At 41.3% G+C, this 17,934-nt stretch overlaps 1 protein-coding gene across 1 annotated transcript in view; it reads left to right on the top strand.

Annotated features, from left to right (window-relative positions):
* Positions 1-282: 282 nt before the first annotated feature.
* LOC149174796 (cysteine-rich receptor-like protein kinase 27) overlaps positions 283-17,934 on the top strand; it is a 57,308-nt gene continuing 39,656 nt past the window's right edge. The window contains exon 1 of the mRNA XM_089420964.1: positions 283-1,197. Within this exon, the coding sequence (XP_089277090.1) occupies positions 283-1,197 (915 nt within the window). The remainder of the gene's footprint in view (positions 1,198-17,934) is intronic.

The raw sequence follows: 17,934 nt of genomic DNA, 5'->3' as shown, positions 1-17,934 counted from the left end.
AAAAAAATCGATTTACCAGTTAATCGAATCCGTAGACTAAAATAATTATTTTTATTATTATTATTGGAGCATCGTTGTAAATACGTGTCATGATAGTTAATCAAATGCGTAAACCAAAATAATTCTTTTTTATTATTATTTGAGCGGCGTTGTAAATACGTGTCATCCGAGGATCAAGAGATAAAGTCAAGCTTCCCTCCCATGATTAGAGGTAAGTTTTGGTATGTTGGCCATGCACTACAGATTCGCCACTCTCCAATGGAGCTCAAATTACTGACGAATATGAAGTCCCATGGAAGGGATTCTGCAACTTCTCTCCTGATCGGCCAAACTATTACGCTCTTCTACTTTATTATTGTTATTCCGACCTTCATCAATATGACTCTTCATGGGCAGATTTGCAACGCAGTGGCACAGATGCCTATAACAAGTAACTGCAGTAATGGGAACTATACAGCAGGCAGTACGTTCGAGAGCAATCTGAATAAAGTTCTTGATAGTCTTGGCCAAGCCGCAAACCAAAGTGGGTTTAACATCTCTGTTTCTGGCGGAATATATGGTCTCCTCCAATGCAGGGCAGACCTGACAGCAAACCAATGCTACGCTTGTTCACAATTTGCAATCACTGCAATTCAACGCCTTTGTAGTAATGCCGTTGGTGCTAGTGTCTGGCCTTTTCACTGCTTCTTACGTTATGAAAACTCTAGTTTCATCGGAAAACTGGACATAGATTTAGGGCTTAATAAAGCCGAGGCCCTTGGAGGGGACGATGGGGTCTACCTGCCCGGTGACTTTCTATCGGTTGCTAAGAATCTCTTAAATAACTTGTCGAGTGAAGCAGCAGCTGAAACGAAACGATCTGCTTTCGCTACAGCTCTGGACTCGTTTTCTCAAACGATTTACGGTCAGGTCCAGTGCACCAGAGATCTAAGCACAGACGACTGCAACACATGTCTGTTGCACTCAATCAATACAATATTCGAATCTGATACGACTGCAGGAGTTCAGTATTGGAGTCAAAGCTGCATCCTTCGTTATGAAATATATCCTTTCTATAATTCGTCTGTGCTTCCACCAGCACCTCCAGGGGGGCCTGCTAATAATGTACAGGACAAGTCTTCACACAGAACAACATACATAATTTTAGGTGTTCTGTGTGCCTTGGTTTTTGTGTTAATCATATGCTCGTTCGCAACGGTGAGAAGACTCTGGTCTGCCATATTCCGAAGGGGATACCAAGGTATTACTGCTCCTGCATGATTACATGAACTCGTAGATATAGCATGTTATTGAAAGCTAGAACATATCCATTTAAACCTGGGTTTATCAAAATATTTTTGGGTTTTTGTGGATAGTCTTGTAGAATTCTTTTTTAAATAACATAGGGTAAAGATAAGTGGAAATGATTTTAAAAATAAAATAAATTGTAACTTTTTCAAAGTCCAACATTATTTGAACCAAATTCTTAAAATCTTCAGAAAGAACTATATCTACTAACTCTGATCAATTCTCCCACTCTAATAGAATAATGAGTTCATAAATATTGTACGTTGATTTATTTAAGCAAAACAGCTAGAAATTGTACTAAAGGCAGCTGTACTGTAGAATTATGTAATCGAAATTTTATGGGTTTGGAACTATAAAGCTCAAGCAGCAGAGACAAATCCACACTGCTTTTATAGCCTCTCACGATCAAATGATAGCTCTGTATTTTCTAATAAAGGCAGCATAATAAAAATCTAAATTTACAAAACTGAGTCTTGCCCCGTTGCTGCATCTGTTGCTGAAACCACTAATGTCTGCACGAAAATATGGTGCTCAGCTCTGTTGCCGACATTCCCACCGCACCTGTTCTTGATTTCTATATGATTTGAGGGCAACGGTCAGATATTTGGGCGCACCTTAATCCCATCCTTCCAGCTAGGATTGAAGCACGGCCTGCCTCCATTCATACTCTGGTGTTTCGCTTTGATTTCTATATGATTTGAGGGCAACGGTCAGATAGTTGGGCGCACCTTAATCCCCTCCTTCCAGCTAAGATTGAAGCACGACCCGCCTCCATTCACACTCTGGTGTTTCGATTTGATTTCTATATGATTTGAGGGCAACGGTCAGATATTTGGGCGCACCTTAATCCCATCCTTCCAGCTAAGATTGAAGCACGACCTGCCTCCATTCACACTCTGGTGTTTCGCTATTCTCGGCGATGCCACCACAATCCTAATCGACGAGGGTCAAGGGGTATCTTTGTGTCGATCACAGGTTTTGGGACTATCAGGGAGAGGTTGTTTGAGGTTGTGGTTAAACAATTGACCACCTCTTCATCGTTAGATTTCTAGATATTTTAGGAATTCGCAATAGGAATTCGCAATCCACATCAATTTAGAAGTATTTATAAAAGATGAAATAGATATTGATTCTAAGATATTTTCAAAATTTGTAATTTGTTGTAGGTAAATAACACATACCGATTGCAGAAAAGTAATTGTATATACAGTGTTTTATTTTTCCTTCATTTTGATCTTTATTTTTTGCAATCAATTTTGTGCTAATTTTTTTAGATAGAAATTGGTTAATTTTAATAAGAATTTGTTGTAATTACTTGTTTGATATAAACACAGAAGAGAGCAGAGAAAAATTGAAAAATTGAGCACACCACACAAATCATTATTATATTTTAATGATTTCCAGAGTTATAAATCATTATTATATTTTAATGATTTCAAGAGTTATATATTTATAGTATTTAGATCATTTATAATGATATATTTAGATAGTTATTACAACTCACACGGTAGGAAACTGACTATTTCTAGATTGACACTTAGGGACCCATAATCACAATTCACATATTACATGGAAGCATTACTTCCAACACCTCCTTTAATGCTAACATGTAGAAAATATAAAAAACTCAAATTACAACAATAAATAAACTTCTATCAAATTTCTCTGCTATAATCATCATCAACGCACACCTCCACTCTCAATATTGCACAGAGGGCTCTTTCACCACCACATCTTTGAGCTGTCACTTAACTTCCATTTAAAACGTAACCGCCTCTAACCATCATTGATGAACTTTGCGGAATTGACACTTCTCAACCTCCGGGAGCCCAACAAGTTAGTTTTGATAACCATCCTGTGGAACTGCCACCATCCTTGAATCCAAGTCCTCGTATAGAATGTCTTCAGCAGACAATTCTACAACTTGACCTTATAAAATAACCTGTATTGACACTCCTGGAATAAAACTGATCACACCAACTTGACTTTAATAAGAACTACCTATAATTGTCATACCAACTTGACTTTAATAAGAATTCACTTTAATAAGAACTACCTATAATTAATACTCACAAAACACAACAAACCACATTATTCTATGAATAATTTACCTGTTCTTTGTAATTCTTTATATAAATCATCTCACTACTATAACCATAAATATGTGAGACACCAGCCTTCATAAATTCATTAAAATATTTAGACCAAATATATCACTCTATACCATTTTTATTTCTTTAATCTATTTGAAGACAAAATTGCATTCTATCTCTTTTAATTACATTTAACATTAAACATGCACTTTAAATAAGTTGGGCATTAAAAACAACACAACGATCCTGCCGCGTGTTTATCTCTTTATGGCAGAGTGTACGTTCCACTTTTGTAACTCATAGGTCTGTTTTGGCACAGGTGTTAGTAAACAGACACATCGCTAGATTTAAGCACATGCCACGAAACACATGGGGAGCGTTGAACTTCTACACCACCATTAACGGGGAGCCAACAATCTCACGTTGAACTTCTACACCACCATTAACGGGGAGCCAACAATCTCCCTCCAACGCGAGTCCAGTGTGTTTCGAACTCCCACAAAACACACGCGAACCCAGTGTGTTTTGAACTCCTAGGAAACACACAGGGAACATTGACCTTCTACACCGCCATTAACGGGGAGCCAACAATCTCCCCCCAACACGAGCCCAGTGTGTTTCGAACTCCCACGAAACACACGGGGAGCATTGACCTTCTACACCGCCATTAACGGGGAGCCAACAATCTCCCAAAAAACACACGCGAACCCAGTGTGTTTTGAACTCCCACGAAACACACGGGGAACATTGACCTTCTACACCGCCATTAACGGGGAGCCAACAATCTCCCCCCAACACGAGCCCAGTGTGTTTCGAACTCCCACGAAACACACGGGGAGCATTGACCTTCTACACCGCCATTAACGGGGAGCCAACAATCTCCCCCCAACGCGAGAACAAACGCGAGCCAAGTGTGTTTCAAACTCCCACGAAACACACGGGGAACGTTGACCTTCTACACTGCCATTAACGGGGAGCCGACAATCTCCCTCCAACACGAGCCTAGTGTGTTTCGAACTCCCATGAAACACATGCGAGCCCAGTGTGTTTCGAACTCCCATGAAACACACGGGGAGCGTAGACCTTCTACACCGCCATTAACGGGGAGCCAACAATCTCCCCCCAACGCGAGCCTAGTGTGTTTCGAATTCTCACAAAACACACGGGGGAGCCCAGTGTGTTTCGAACTCCCATGAAACACACAGGGAGCGTTGACCTTCTACACCGCCATTAACGGGGAGCCAACAATCTCCCCCCAGCGCGAGCCCAATGTGTTTCGAATTCCCACAAAACACACGGGGAGCGTTGACCTTCTACACCGCCATTAACGGGGAGCCAACAATCTCCCCACAACACGAGCCCAGTGTGTTTCGAACTCCCCACGAAACACACGGGGAGCGTTGACCTTCTACACCGCCATTAACCGGGACCCAACTATTTCCCCCAACGCGAGCCCAGTGTATTTCGAACTCGAGACCTTTGGCTCTGATACCACTTGTTGGAGTCACGATTGCCGTTACACTATTGGAGTCATGATTGCCGTTACACCATTGGAGTCACGATTGCCGTTACACCAAAGCCCACAGGTGTTAGTAAATAGACACATCGCTAGATTTAAGCACATGCCAGGAAACACACCGGGAGTGTTGACTTTCAACACCGCCATTAACAAAGAGTGTTAATGAGCCAACAACAGAAGCAAGCCAGATCTGTGGAGAAAATCGAGATTTTTCGTCTACCAATATACTTCAAAAGAACTACCAGATAATTTGATTCAGAAGGTAAGCTCTCACAGCGTTAAATGCTTTGATCAATTGCACCGATGGTTGCAGCCGCAACGATCCCCTAAAGAATTGGCCCTGGGATTCACGCCAAAATCTGCTTGTCTTTCTCTCGGCGCTGAGGATGGTCTGTGCAAAGTGGAAGCCCAAAAAACAACAACAGCGTCACTCTCAGATCAGCGGCCAGCGTGACTCTCAGAACAGCGGCCAGCTGCTTGATCCACGAATCCACAAATCATAATAAGTCTTCCATCAAATCTGCGACCTTTGCATGATAAATTTGAACGATAACCCAATCTTCTGCAAGCTTCGTATAAAATAGTTAATAAATTATTCTCGTAAGGGTTCCTTCATACAAGAGGAAAGCTGGTTCTGTCGCCCTCACACGGATCCATGATCCACCCCAAATGCGCAGATCTATCTCCCTCGGCAACAACGAAAATATGGTAGCCCTCTTACTTTTAAAACAGGATGCACAACGTTTTATTCACACAACTCTCACGAATCTTCGCACAAACCCGGTATTCTCACACAGGAAGAAAAAACAAAAAAAAACAAAAAACAAAACTGCACACAAGAATGTAGCTCCACACAAATCAAATGTTCACTCAAAACACTCACACAACCAATTATATTTTCACACTATGCAAATTATTTCACACGCTATACTAATTTATATAGAGAGAATCAATCCTCAAAGTTCTGTCATTTTTTCCTTTCCTCGAAGAAGTCAAGCTAGTACTGGTTAAGATTGACATTAATAACTCACACATTACATCGAAGTATTATTTTCTATATTATTTAAGTGATTTGATTTGTGTAATTTTTACCAATCAAAATTAATTGTTAAACCTACCCATCAAAATTAATTGTTAAATTTGTCTAGAGAATAAAAAATATTTCGAAAATCTAAAATCAAAATAATAAAAATAATATTAAAATAAATGATAAAAGATCTAGAGAAAATCTTATTATCAGATTAGTTATTAGTCCTGGTTGGAAAAAGAAGTTCGATCCTCCCTCCCAAGATCACTCGGAATAAAGAATTATTTACTTAAAAAAAATAATCCAGAGGAAAAAACTTTATGTTAAAATAAAAACGTTAGTACATATGTTTATAACCGTGTTTTTCCACATGTCATCTTATCATTTGTATCTGAGTTGTTATCACATATTACACTTGTCCTCATTAATGTCTGCTAAGAGTAGCCCACTATCAAACTTTCTATCAGCTATTCAGTGTTACCACTACAACCTCCATCGTATTTTCTTTCACAATTTCCCCAAAAATTATAGCGGAGTCTTTGGGAAGTGTACACGAATATATTTCTTATGAATAATTAATGCTATCAGCATTAATCAAAACATTCTGTTCAAATACTGAAAATAGAATTTATTAGGCTCTTTAGCTGCACCTTTATTTGATAGTAGATCTGCAATCATATTTTGTTTTCTATATAGATGATTAAATTGAATGTGTTGGATGATTAAAATTGAATGCGTTGGAAGGTGCTTACTGAGTTTTGAATTCGCTTCATTCAGTTCTATAAAATATGTGGGTTGAAACAAATATAGTTCCTTACCCAGTTTATAATACCCTTAGTATCTCCATACACCTATATTCTCTCTAATCTAATCCATTTTGCATCTATAAGAACATCTCATAACACAATTATCTCTGCTCTAATGTTTGATCCTTGCACACCTTCCCACCAGAAATGGAAGAAGGTTATAGGAGGCTACCAAATTATTTAGCTCTATATTTAAGGACATGATAGCTATCTGTTACCGATGGTTAATAGTAGTCATATATTTATTAACGACTAGTATTATGGTGGTGGTTTTGACCAGGTGATTCAAATAAATTTGATTTGGTAAAGTTACTCGTAATTTTTGGACTAAGGTTTATGACAATTCATGATTTTCCAAGTGGTATTTAACTTTAATGTAACCGGGAAAAAAACTCCAGATTAAACGAGCCCAATAACCATTAGGAACCAGTAATAGGCCTTTAGGCATCCCACTTCTCTCTATGCTTTGTGATTGTAATAATTGACATCAAAGCCTAAGTGGTAAGTATCAGACCGGAAGGTGGTCGTATTTGGCTTTAGGAGAACGCCTCCGTTTACAAGGATTTATTTGGCCCCGTCGATGGAAAGATCCGATCGCAGATCAAGAAACAGCGTGGCCGATCTAAAGCGTGCAAGGAGGCGATGAATTCGCGGGTTGTGGCTGTAGTGCAGTAGTGCATGGGACACAATAAATGTGCTTGGCCGCTCAGCATTGGAATTAATGCATATGGAACGCCGTGGTGGAAACAACAACGATGGGGTTCCAATCATCGCATGGCCGCTCTATGCAGAGCAACCGTTTAACTCCAAGTTTGTTGTGTTGAGATCCAGATAGCACTAGAGGGTCTAGACAGTAATGGGGATTTTGCAATGGGCTTCCTTCGCCGGAATCAAACGAGAGACCACCTGTCTGGCTTTGATGACGGCCACAGGGTTTTGCGCGGTGTTTTCTCTGGTGGCCCTGTGTTCAAGATCGGCGGTGGAGATATTCACTGTTTGAACTGTTGGGGATTTTTCTGATAAAATCCCAAAAACACACAAATAAAACTCACACAGAGGCAATGCTCTGTTCTGCTGTCACATGATCTTTTTGTGCACAGGGAAGCTTTAAAAAAATAACTGAAGAACAGAGTATTACATACCCAGAAAACTTGTGTGCTCTTTTCTTTTTGCATTTCAATGCGAATCCAATACATTCATAAATAAATCAACACTGATCTATGCACTGCTGTGCATCTCCCTTGGTATCGCATGAGCAAAGCTGGATATTCAGGCACACTACACAGGCGAGTCCATTTTTTTTTATATCTATTAGACCCAAAACAATTACATACAATACGAGCTCCCTTGTTCTGTCTTTTTGCACTGTTGTGCAATATTTTCTACTTGCATCATACCATTTTTTTTATATCTATTAGACCCAAAACAATTACATACAATACGAGCTCCCTTGTTCTATCTTTTTGCACTGCTGTGCAATATTTTCTACTTGCATCATACACTGGGCAACTCATAACAAAAATTACACTGGCATATGCGTTCTTTTTTTTTTCACCATGCACTACTGTGCATTTTACGACTTACCATTTTTTTAACCTACGATGCCCCCTTTTTTTTAATACACAACGTGTGCGTTTATTTCAATGTAATTCACATGTGAAAAAACATTAAAATTAAAAATTTCACCAACTATTTTCGAATGCCATTTAATTCTCAGCATGGCGGTCAATTCATTCACTGACAATTCGGCGGTCAACCAAACTTATTTTTTTTATTACTCCACGTAAATATTTAATGTTGGCCGTATGCAGGTCTGGTTGATGAACGGCGGAGAATGATGGAGCAGATCGGACGACGGACAAGAATATCGGGAGGCCTCTTGCTGCTGAACTTTAGCACCCGATAAGTTAGACTTGCTTACGTATGCTGAGAGCCACGCGTCTGCACTATATTGTATCGGGCTCTTGTGTACGGAAACTACCTTATGCTGGAAAGCGGTCCGATATGCATAAAATGGTTTATGGTTTCGCTGAGCGGTTTTGGGCGTTGTACGTCTGCCCAGTTGAAATTAGATTTCAACACTCCCCTTTAATTTCAACTGCTGGGCATTCTGTCATACTCAAACACTTCCTCACATAGAGGGATTCACCAACACTGCTTCTTATGCAGTTCCACAAACAACAAAATAGTCTTCTTCTTAACAGAGGGATTCACCTGAGACTATGCTGAAGAGCACCTTCCTCTTGACAGAGGGATTCACCAGTGTATGCTAAAAAGCATCTTCCTCTTGACAGAGGGATTTACCACACTATGCTGAAAAGCATCTTCCTCTTGACTGAGGGATTCACCATGACATTGTGCTGAAAAGCACCTTCCTCTTTAACAGAGGGTTTCACCAAATGACTGCTTCAAGTGCAGTTCCAAAACAAAACATTCATTGCACTGTTGTGCATACCCATTACATTGTTCTTTTATGTTGCTGCATATTCTCTGCTGCACTGTTGTGCCATCTTCTTTGCTGCGTCTACCCCACACTGCTGTGTCTGCTCCACGCTACTGCGTCTACACCTGCACTGTTGTGCGTTTCACTACTTGCTATTGTGTTGCTGCACTTCACTTACATTTCTTTACAAACTCTGCATTGTTGTGCGTTAATAAAAAATTCTTACATATGCGTTGTTGCGCCTTCCCTTTCTCACATTCACACTGTTGTGTGAGAATTCTTCACTTGTGCACTTATGCGTGCTTCCCTTCTTCACAATGGGAAAACTTTTCTTCACGCTGCTGCGTGGGTTACAATGCACTGCTGTCCATACCCATAACCATAGAGTCTGTCTCCCCTGAGTTTTTACTTGCTGCTGCGTTGCCTCTGCAATTTGCACTGCTGTGCGTATTTCATTTCATCACACTGCTGTGCCCATACACTAACTCTTTACTCTGCATTACATTTCACTTGCGCTACTGCGCATTCCCTTCCTGTTGTTTTCATAATGAACAACAACCAAAACTTCACGGTGTTGCCTGCTCCCCTTCATTGATTACAATCGTACTTCTGCTGTGTCTCACATGCATTTCAGATGCAAACAACACACTCACTGCACTTACATTTGTTGCTGTAAAGAAAAAATTCTTTTACATGTGCTGCTGCCCATTACATTTCGTTTTCGTTTTTTTTAACAAAAAAATCTTCATGCTGCTGCATTTTTCATATTCACATTGCTGTGTGAAAAATTTCATTGCATTCTCAAACACTGGGCATTTACGCTCTGCTGCGTTTTGCCCTCCTCTCATTTTCCTCTCACTGCTTTGCATTTTCATTGCCAATACAAAACATTTCCATCTACTGTGTATTACACTCACTCTGCTGTGAGTATATTCTCTCACATTACATAAAAGGAAAACTACATTCCATTGCTATGCATTTCAATGCATGTGCACCACAAAAAAATTTCAAACTGCTGTTCATTCTAATCCATGTGCTCCACACACAAAAGTTTCCACGCTGCCCCTGTTCTATGTTCTGCCTTCGCACTGCTGTGCGGGTCTCCTTGCTTTGCATTACAATGCATATAAAATGCATATGATTCACATCGAATTCATCTTCATCTTCACTCACACACTGCTGTGCGTTTTGCTGCTTCTCATTTTTCTTATCACGCTGCTGCACTTCACATTTCAACGCTGCCCCTTTTTTTTCTCCGCACTTCTGTGCATATTGTATTGCATATGTGATAAAAAACAAAGCAAAAACATTACATTTTTCATCATCGCTGCATATTACATTTCAGAGAGATTAAAAAAAAAAATTCATTTGCGCTCTGTTGCGCTGCAATACATCCTCCACGCAGTCTCCATGCCCTGCAGATTTTTTTTCTCTGCTTTTATGGCAGATTTAATTCCATATCTCTCCCCTATAACAAGATCTTCATCAAAGAATGACTGTTAAAACAGTTCAGCAATTATGATAAAAAATTACAAGCTCCCCTTAACTGTATGCATTGTCTTTTTTTTAGCAAAGTTTTCTCAAAAGAAACTTAGATCAACTAGGGAGCTCAAGGGGCTTTCAGACTGTATTTCTTTCCTTCTCCATACTTGTGTAACTTTTTTCTTTTGCATGGGTCTACCTTGCATAGGAGCCCATGTTAAGTTACAATCACGTGCCATATGCCCAATGTTATGACACTTGAAACATTCTACATTGCTCATGAATAAGAATTCATGATTTCTTCTTGCAAAATTGTTTCTTGGAGGTTGTCGGGGACCATAACATCTATCTCTATGAAATGCTCTACAGTCTTTTTCCATATGACCAAAGTTTGTGCAAGAATAACAATAACCAAAAAATGAACTTTGGTACCTGGGAGATGGAGGTTTCCTTGATGTGCTTCTGAAGCCTTGCTGCCTTGAGATCCTTTGATGATAACCATCCCCTCTTACCTCTTTGACATCAACTACATTTCTTCTTGGAGCTGGTTTTCTACTTGGAGTATGATTTCTTCTATTGTAGCCTTGATCTTTCTCCTTGCCTTTGCTGGAACTAGGAGCATCACCATTTCTTTTTGCCTTCTCCACATCTCCTTTACTTAAAGCATCTTCATTCTTGTTTGAAGGTTCATCTACATACCCGAGTCCTGATTTATCAGATGGAGATCTGTGATAGCTGAGCATGTCATCCAAGGCTTGAGAGCTCTTTATGATTTTGTTCATTCCTTCAACCTTTTTTTTTAGGAGGACAATCTCTTCTTCCAATTTTTCACACTCATTATTTTTCCTTGCAAGTTGTTCCTCAGTTTCTTCCTTGCTACGAGTAGCTTCAGCTGCTACTATTTTAAGGGAGATAATATCTGACTTTATTTTGGAGATTTCTGCTTGACTGCTCTCCATTTTCTTCTCAGCTTCTTGTGCCTGCTTCCTGGCTTCTTTTATCTCAGACTTAAGGGAGGAGACCTCTACCTTGTACTGTCCAATCTCTTCTACAAGCTTATTCACTCTCTTGTGCCTTTGTTCAAGTTGACTTGACAAGGCGTCTTCCTGCTTCTTTGCTTCATTCAGCTGATTTGTCATGGATATGACTTCTTCATGATGTTTCCTCTTGCTTTCTTCAAGTTCCTTCTTAAGCTTGGCGAGCTCTTCATCCCTTTCTGATCCGGATTTAAATGGGAACGCAATAGATTACAGAGATAACCATAAATACAGAGATGCAATAACCATAAACACAGAGATGCAGCGGAAATAATGCTTCATTTCATTAATGGAAAACACTGAAATATACTTACAAACAGAAATGGAAAGAAACCAGCTAGGGCGATGGTAGCTTATCTCTGAGAAGAGATGTGGCGGCTACATGCCTCTGAACTGTTCCGAACTGTATTACAATGAGGCTCGATGGCCTATTTATTGTTGAGAAACAATGGAAAACCCTTCACATCCCGAAATCTAACCCTAGAAGATGAAACGCCAAATTGTGGGCCCCGTTTGGGTAAATTGGTACATCAATTTCCCGGGGTCGTAACTTTGGCATACGATCTCCGTTTGACGCGTACGATAGCTCGTTAGAAAGATCTATCCGAGTACTACCACTTTGGGAGGCAACATCGGTCCATGGACCCATGTTGCCCCAGAATCCCAAAAAAACGTCGTTTAGGGCCTCAAAACGGCTCCAGAAGTTCAGGACCCGAAAAACTGCTAAAAATAGTAAACTGTGCTACAATTTAGGAAACTGAAAAGACTGAAAGAGACAGTTGTGGGGGTCCAAATGGGATAGGTGGGTGGCCAACAACATCCACCTGGATCATTCCTCCCCCCTTAGGAAGCAATGGTCCCCATTGCGTTGAGTTCCTCCCTAAGATGAGGAAGCTTCTGCTGAGTTGGTTCTCTGGTGAGCTGTTCTGCAATCTCTGATGTGTCCAGAAATGGTGGAAAGCATGGTCGACGATGGTCCACATTGAATACTCGGTGCAAGCGAAGGAATGGAGGAATGTTGTGCTTCAAAGCATTGTTGCCCATAGCCTTGGTACTGCTGTGAGGACCATGTCGGAGTGGTCAGAGCTTCTGATGGGCTCTTGTAAGACATTCTTTCTGCAAATGTAACCAAACTTTGTTGCCCACCTGAAACTTATGTGGTACCCCTGTGAGTGAGGAGAAGTTGTTCCTGTGTTCTGTCATGACCGTATCCCTTTGTTGCTGCTGCTGCATGGAGGAACCCTTTGTAGGGGTCATGGATGTAGCAACGATCTTCCCCTTACTTTGGGAGTGAACCAGACAGATGAATTTCCTGGTCTGTGATATGAGCTTGCTACCTTTCTTGGTAGTGATCAAAGATGTGGCGGTAGGTGGGGCTACCTCCGGTATCCTGTATAATGAATCATTCAAAGAAATAATGACAGCACGAGGCCTTGACTCATACACAGCATGTCGCCTCCACAAGTATGGTTGGCCTAATAATACATCGCAAACATCCAGAGGTGTAACATCACACAATACCTCGTCTGTGAAGGGCTTGATGCTGTAGGGAAGGCGGCACTGCTGGCGAACTTTGAGATCTCGTCCTTCATGAAGCCACCCGATACTGTACGGCTGTGGGTGAAGTGTAGTCGGTAGGCCCAACCGCTTCACGACCTCTGCTGAAACGAGGTTCTTTTGGCTGCCACTGTCGACAATGAATTGTAGCGGCGAACCCTTCACCCACATCTGTGAGTGGAAAAGACGCTCCCCTTCCTCTGGATCTGCAAGTTCATTCTTCTGGATCTTGGCAGTGGCAACAGTGGCGCTGGGATCCGCATCAATGATCTGCTTCCCTTTGCCATTCCCCTTGTCGGGTTCTGGCTCAGGGTCAGAACATGCATCTGATTCGGAAGCCTTCAACTCAGCCACCAGCGACTGCTTGGTCCGACACTCACTTGTGTTATGAGTGGGACTCTTGTGGAACTCACACCACTTTCCTGTGTCCTTCTTCGGCTTCGTGGTGTTGTTCTTTTCTTGCGGCTTCGACGGGTTGTCTTGGGTCACCCCGCCTTGGCTTTGTCCTTTGGGCTTCGGATTTGCAGATCCAAAGTCTCGTTTCTTCTGTTTGAACTTTTGCTCGATTTTGACAGCGTATCGGTATGCTGTGCCGAGTGAGGAGATGTTCAAGAACACCATCTCTTCCTGGATGTATCTGTGTAGGCAACCACGGTATTTGAGTACCAGATGCAGCTCAGAATCTTTGATACCCAACTGTGTGTGAAGGGTATGAAAAATGTTTGTGAACTCTGGCACATCTTGGTCTCGTCCCTGCCGCAGTGTGGTCCATTTGATGTATTTGTCCTCATAGCTTCCAACAGGGTAGTACTGCTCCTTGATGGCATCCCGGAAGTCATTCCAAGTGGGTGCGGCTGAAAATAGTGAGCCTTTACTTTCATCCTTCTGCTCACAGTAGGTTTCCCACCAGTCCTTGACGTGGGGGGCTGCTTTGAGAAGAGCGAAAACAATCTTTTCCCGACTTGAAAATTCATGAACCGAAAAATACCCATCTAGCAGATTTAACCATTTATCTACGGCATCTGCGTCTATTTGTCCCTCGAAGATGGGGATTTCAAAATTAACTTGTACCTTAAACGGTGTGGCATTTCCAGAGTCGCTGTTGGAAGCCAATGCGTCACCTCTGGGTAGCCGCTGTAGGATCTGCGCAAAGCTATCCATCATCGCGTTCCTTTGCCGCTCGAGCGCTTCTTCGAGCAAGATTCTGATAGGATCTCCTGCCCCCTCGTCTTTCTTCTCATCCGCCATGGGAGGCCGTCGGGATTTTCGAGGCTGGTCTTGCAAAGGTTCGACCAGTTCAAGCCCTAACTCCTTATATCCCGACCTCGTTGGGGACATGCGAAGAAAAACAGAGAAAAAGCAGACCGCTCTGATACCACTGATCCGAATTTAAATGGGAACGCAATAGATTACAGAGATAACCATAAATACAGAGATGCAATAACCATAAACACAGAGATGCAGCGGAAATAATGCTTCATTTCATTAATGGAAAATACTGAAATATACTTACAAACAGAAATGGAAAGAAACCAGCTAAGGCGATGGTAGCTTATCTCTGAGAAGAGATGTGGCGGCTACATGCCTCTGAACTGTTCCGAACTGTATTACAATGAGGCTCGATGGCCTATTTATTGTTGAGAAACAATGGAAAACCCTTCACATCCCGAAACCTAACCTTAGAAGATGAAACGCCAAATTGTGGGCCCCGTTTGGGTAAATTGGTACATCAATTTCCCGGGGTCGTAACTTTGGCATACGATCTCCGTTTGACGCGTACGATAGCTCGTTAGAAAGATCTATCCGAGTACTACCACTTTGGGAGGCAACATCGGTCCATGGACCCATGTTGCCCCAGAATCCCAAAAAAATGTCGTTTAGGGCCTCAAAACGGCTCCGGAAGTTCAGGACCCGAAAAACTGCTAAAAATAGTAAACTGTGCTACAATTTAGGAAACTGAAAAGACTGAAAGAGACAGTTGTGGGGGTCCAAATGGGATAGGTGGGTGGCCACCAACATCCACCTGGATCACTTTCTTTTACTTGAAGTTTGATGAGGTCAATCTTCTCACTTTCAGCTTCTATGATGGGTTTAGAATTTCCTTCTTGACTGTTGGTCATGGTCAGTGCTCCCTTTGCATGAAGGTCATGCAGTCTGTCCCATATATCCTTTGCTGATGAATATTTCCCTAGATTCTTCTTCACAGAATCAGGCAGTCCATCCAAGATAGTCTTTGCTGCTTGTGCATCATATTCCATGGATTCTTTATCCATCTTGCTATCATCAATCACTGATTCCCAGATTTCAATCCCTTGAGACTGTAAGACAACCCTCATTTTTATTTCCCACATATCAAAATTTCCATTAAACTTTGAAGCCTCAAATATAATGCTTTCAAATAGATTGTTTTCTATTTTAATAGAAGCGGGAGACACAACCTTAGGAGGATTGGAGGCTTTCTTCTTTGACCTTGCCATTCTTAACTATTTTTAAAATCTTTGACTGTGTTTTTAAAATGACTCACTGTTTCTTCAACAGCAACACAGAAAAAAAACTTTGAGGAATACCTGGGTTCTTGTTGGGTATACGAACAAAGTCCCACATTGATTAGAAGTGGTAGAAGCGAGAAGGATCATGGGTATATAAGGATGGAAAAATATCTCCATTGTAAGAGGCCTTTTGGGGGTAAGTCCAAAAGCAAATCCATGAGGGCTTAGGCCCAAAGTGGACAATATCATACCATTGTGGAGATATGTGGTGTCCAGAGTCCTTACAAGTGGTATCAGAGCCAAGTTCGAGGTTACCCAAGTGGATGAATCCTCGGAATGCCGAAACAAAGATGGTGAGCCCCCGTAAGCCTGAGGATGAGCTCGGTTAAACAGGCGGTGTGCTCCAGATTCTTCATGGACGTGTCTTGTTCTCCAACACGGTGAAGAGGAGTTGACCTGGGATGGAGCAAGCTCTCGAGACAGGTGGTGCTACCATGTAAGGCGTGAGCCACCAACGCATTGGAGCAGAGAATCCTGGTTGGTAGAGAGGGGAGAATCCTGCTGATGGTTTGAGGGGAGGCTCGATGGTCCTTTGTTCGAGGGGAGGATTGTTGGGTACCTTTGTTCGAGGGGAGGATTGTTGGGTATACGAACAAAGTCCCACATTGATTAGAAGTGGTAGAAGTGGGAAGGATCATGGGTATATAAGGATGGAAAAATATCTCCATTGTAATGAGGCCTTTTGGGGGTAAGTCCAAAAGCAAATCCATGAGGGCTTAGGCCCAAAGTGGACAATATCATACCATTGTGGAGATATGTGGTGTCCAGAGTCCTTACAGTTCTTTTGCCTGAGACTTTACACTGCTGGAGAAGTTTTATTGTTGCTGCAAGAAGAGTCTTTCCTTCAGCTTCTTTGACACTTTTAAAGAGCCTGAACCAGCTCTGTCACCATCAAAGAGCCTAGACCAGCTCTTATACCAATGTTGGGGATTTTTCTGATAAAATCCCAAAAACACACAAATAAAACTCACACAGAGGCAATGCTCTATTCTGCTGTCACAGGATCTTTTTGTGCACAAGGAAGCTTTAAAAAAATAACTGAAGAACAGAGTATTACATACCCAGAAAATGATTTCTATTCATTACAAAAAAATGCCTGAAACAACATTCATCCTCTTTTACTGAGAGGGATTTACAAAAAAAATTCAACAAAGCTCTGTCTCCACCTGAGAATTTACTGTGCTGGGTTTACTGCTGTAAAACCCCTTTTTACTTTACTGCTGTAAAACTATTTTACTCATACTGCTGTAAAAATAAATTTACATATGCAGTAAACTTTTACATTACATTCACAATTTCAAAAAAAAACTTGTGCGCTCTTTTCTTTTTGCATTTCAATGCAAATCCAATACATTCATAAATAAATCAACACTGATCTATGCACTGTTGTGCATCTCCCTTGGTTTTTCCACTGCTGCGAGCTTCAGGTTCATCGCATGAGCAAAGCTGGATATTCAGGCACACTACACAGGCGAGTCCATTTTTTTATATCTATTAGACCCAAAACAATTACATACAATACGAGCTCCCTTGTTCTGTCTTTTTGCACTGCTGTGCAATATTTTCTACTTGCATCATACACTGGGCAACTCATAACAAAAATTACACTGGCATATGCGTTCTTTTTTTTTCACCATGCACTACTGTGCATTTTACGACTTACCATTTTTTTAACCTACACTGCCCCCTTTTTTTTAATACACAACGTGTGCGTTTATTTCAATGTAATTCACATGTGAAAAACAAAATGGTCAACACACGAAAACTGCCCATACTTCCGCTATATAAAAACATTAAAATTAAAAATTTCACCAACTATTTTCGAATGCCATTTAATTCTCAGCATGGCGGTCAATTCATTCATTGACAATTCGGCGGTCAACCAAACTTGTTTTTTTTATTACTCCATGTAAATATTTAATGTTGGCCGTATGCAGGTCTGGTTGACGAACGACGGAGAATGATGGAGCAGATCAGACGGCGTACAAGAATATCGGGAGGCCTCTTGCTGCTGAACTTTAGCACTCGATAAGTCAGACTTGCTTACGTATGCTGAGAGCCACGCGTCTGCACTATATTGTATCGGGCTCTTGTGTACGGAAACTACCTTGTGCTAGAAGGCGGTCCGATATGC

Source organism: Pinus tabuliformis, chromosome 4_1 (assembly GCF_031772625.1).
Source record: "Pinus tabuliformis cultivar Carrire ecotype Pingquan chromosome 4_1, CPIR1, whole genome shotgun sequence".
Classification (NCBI taxonomy): domain Eukaryota; kingdom Viridiplantae; phylum Streptophyta; class Pinopsida; order Pinales; family Pinaceae; genus Pinus; species Pinus tabuliformis.
The sequence above is the reverse complement of the archived record's forward strand: the minus strand, read 5'-3'. Positions and strand labels throughout refer to the sequence as shown.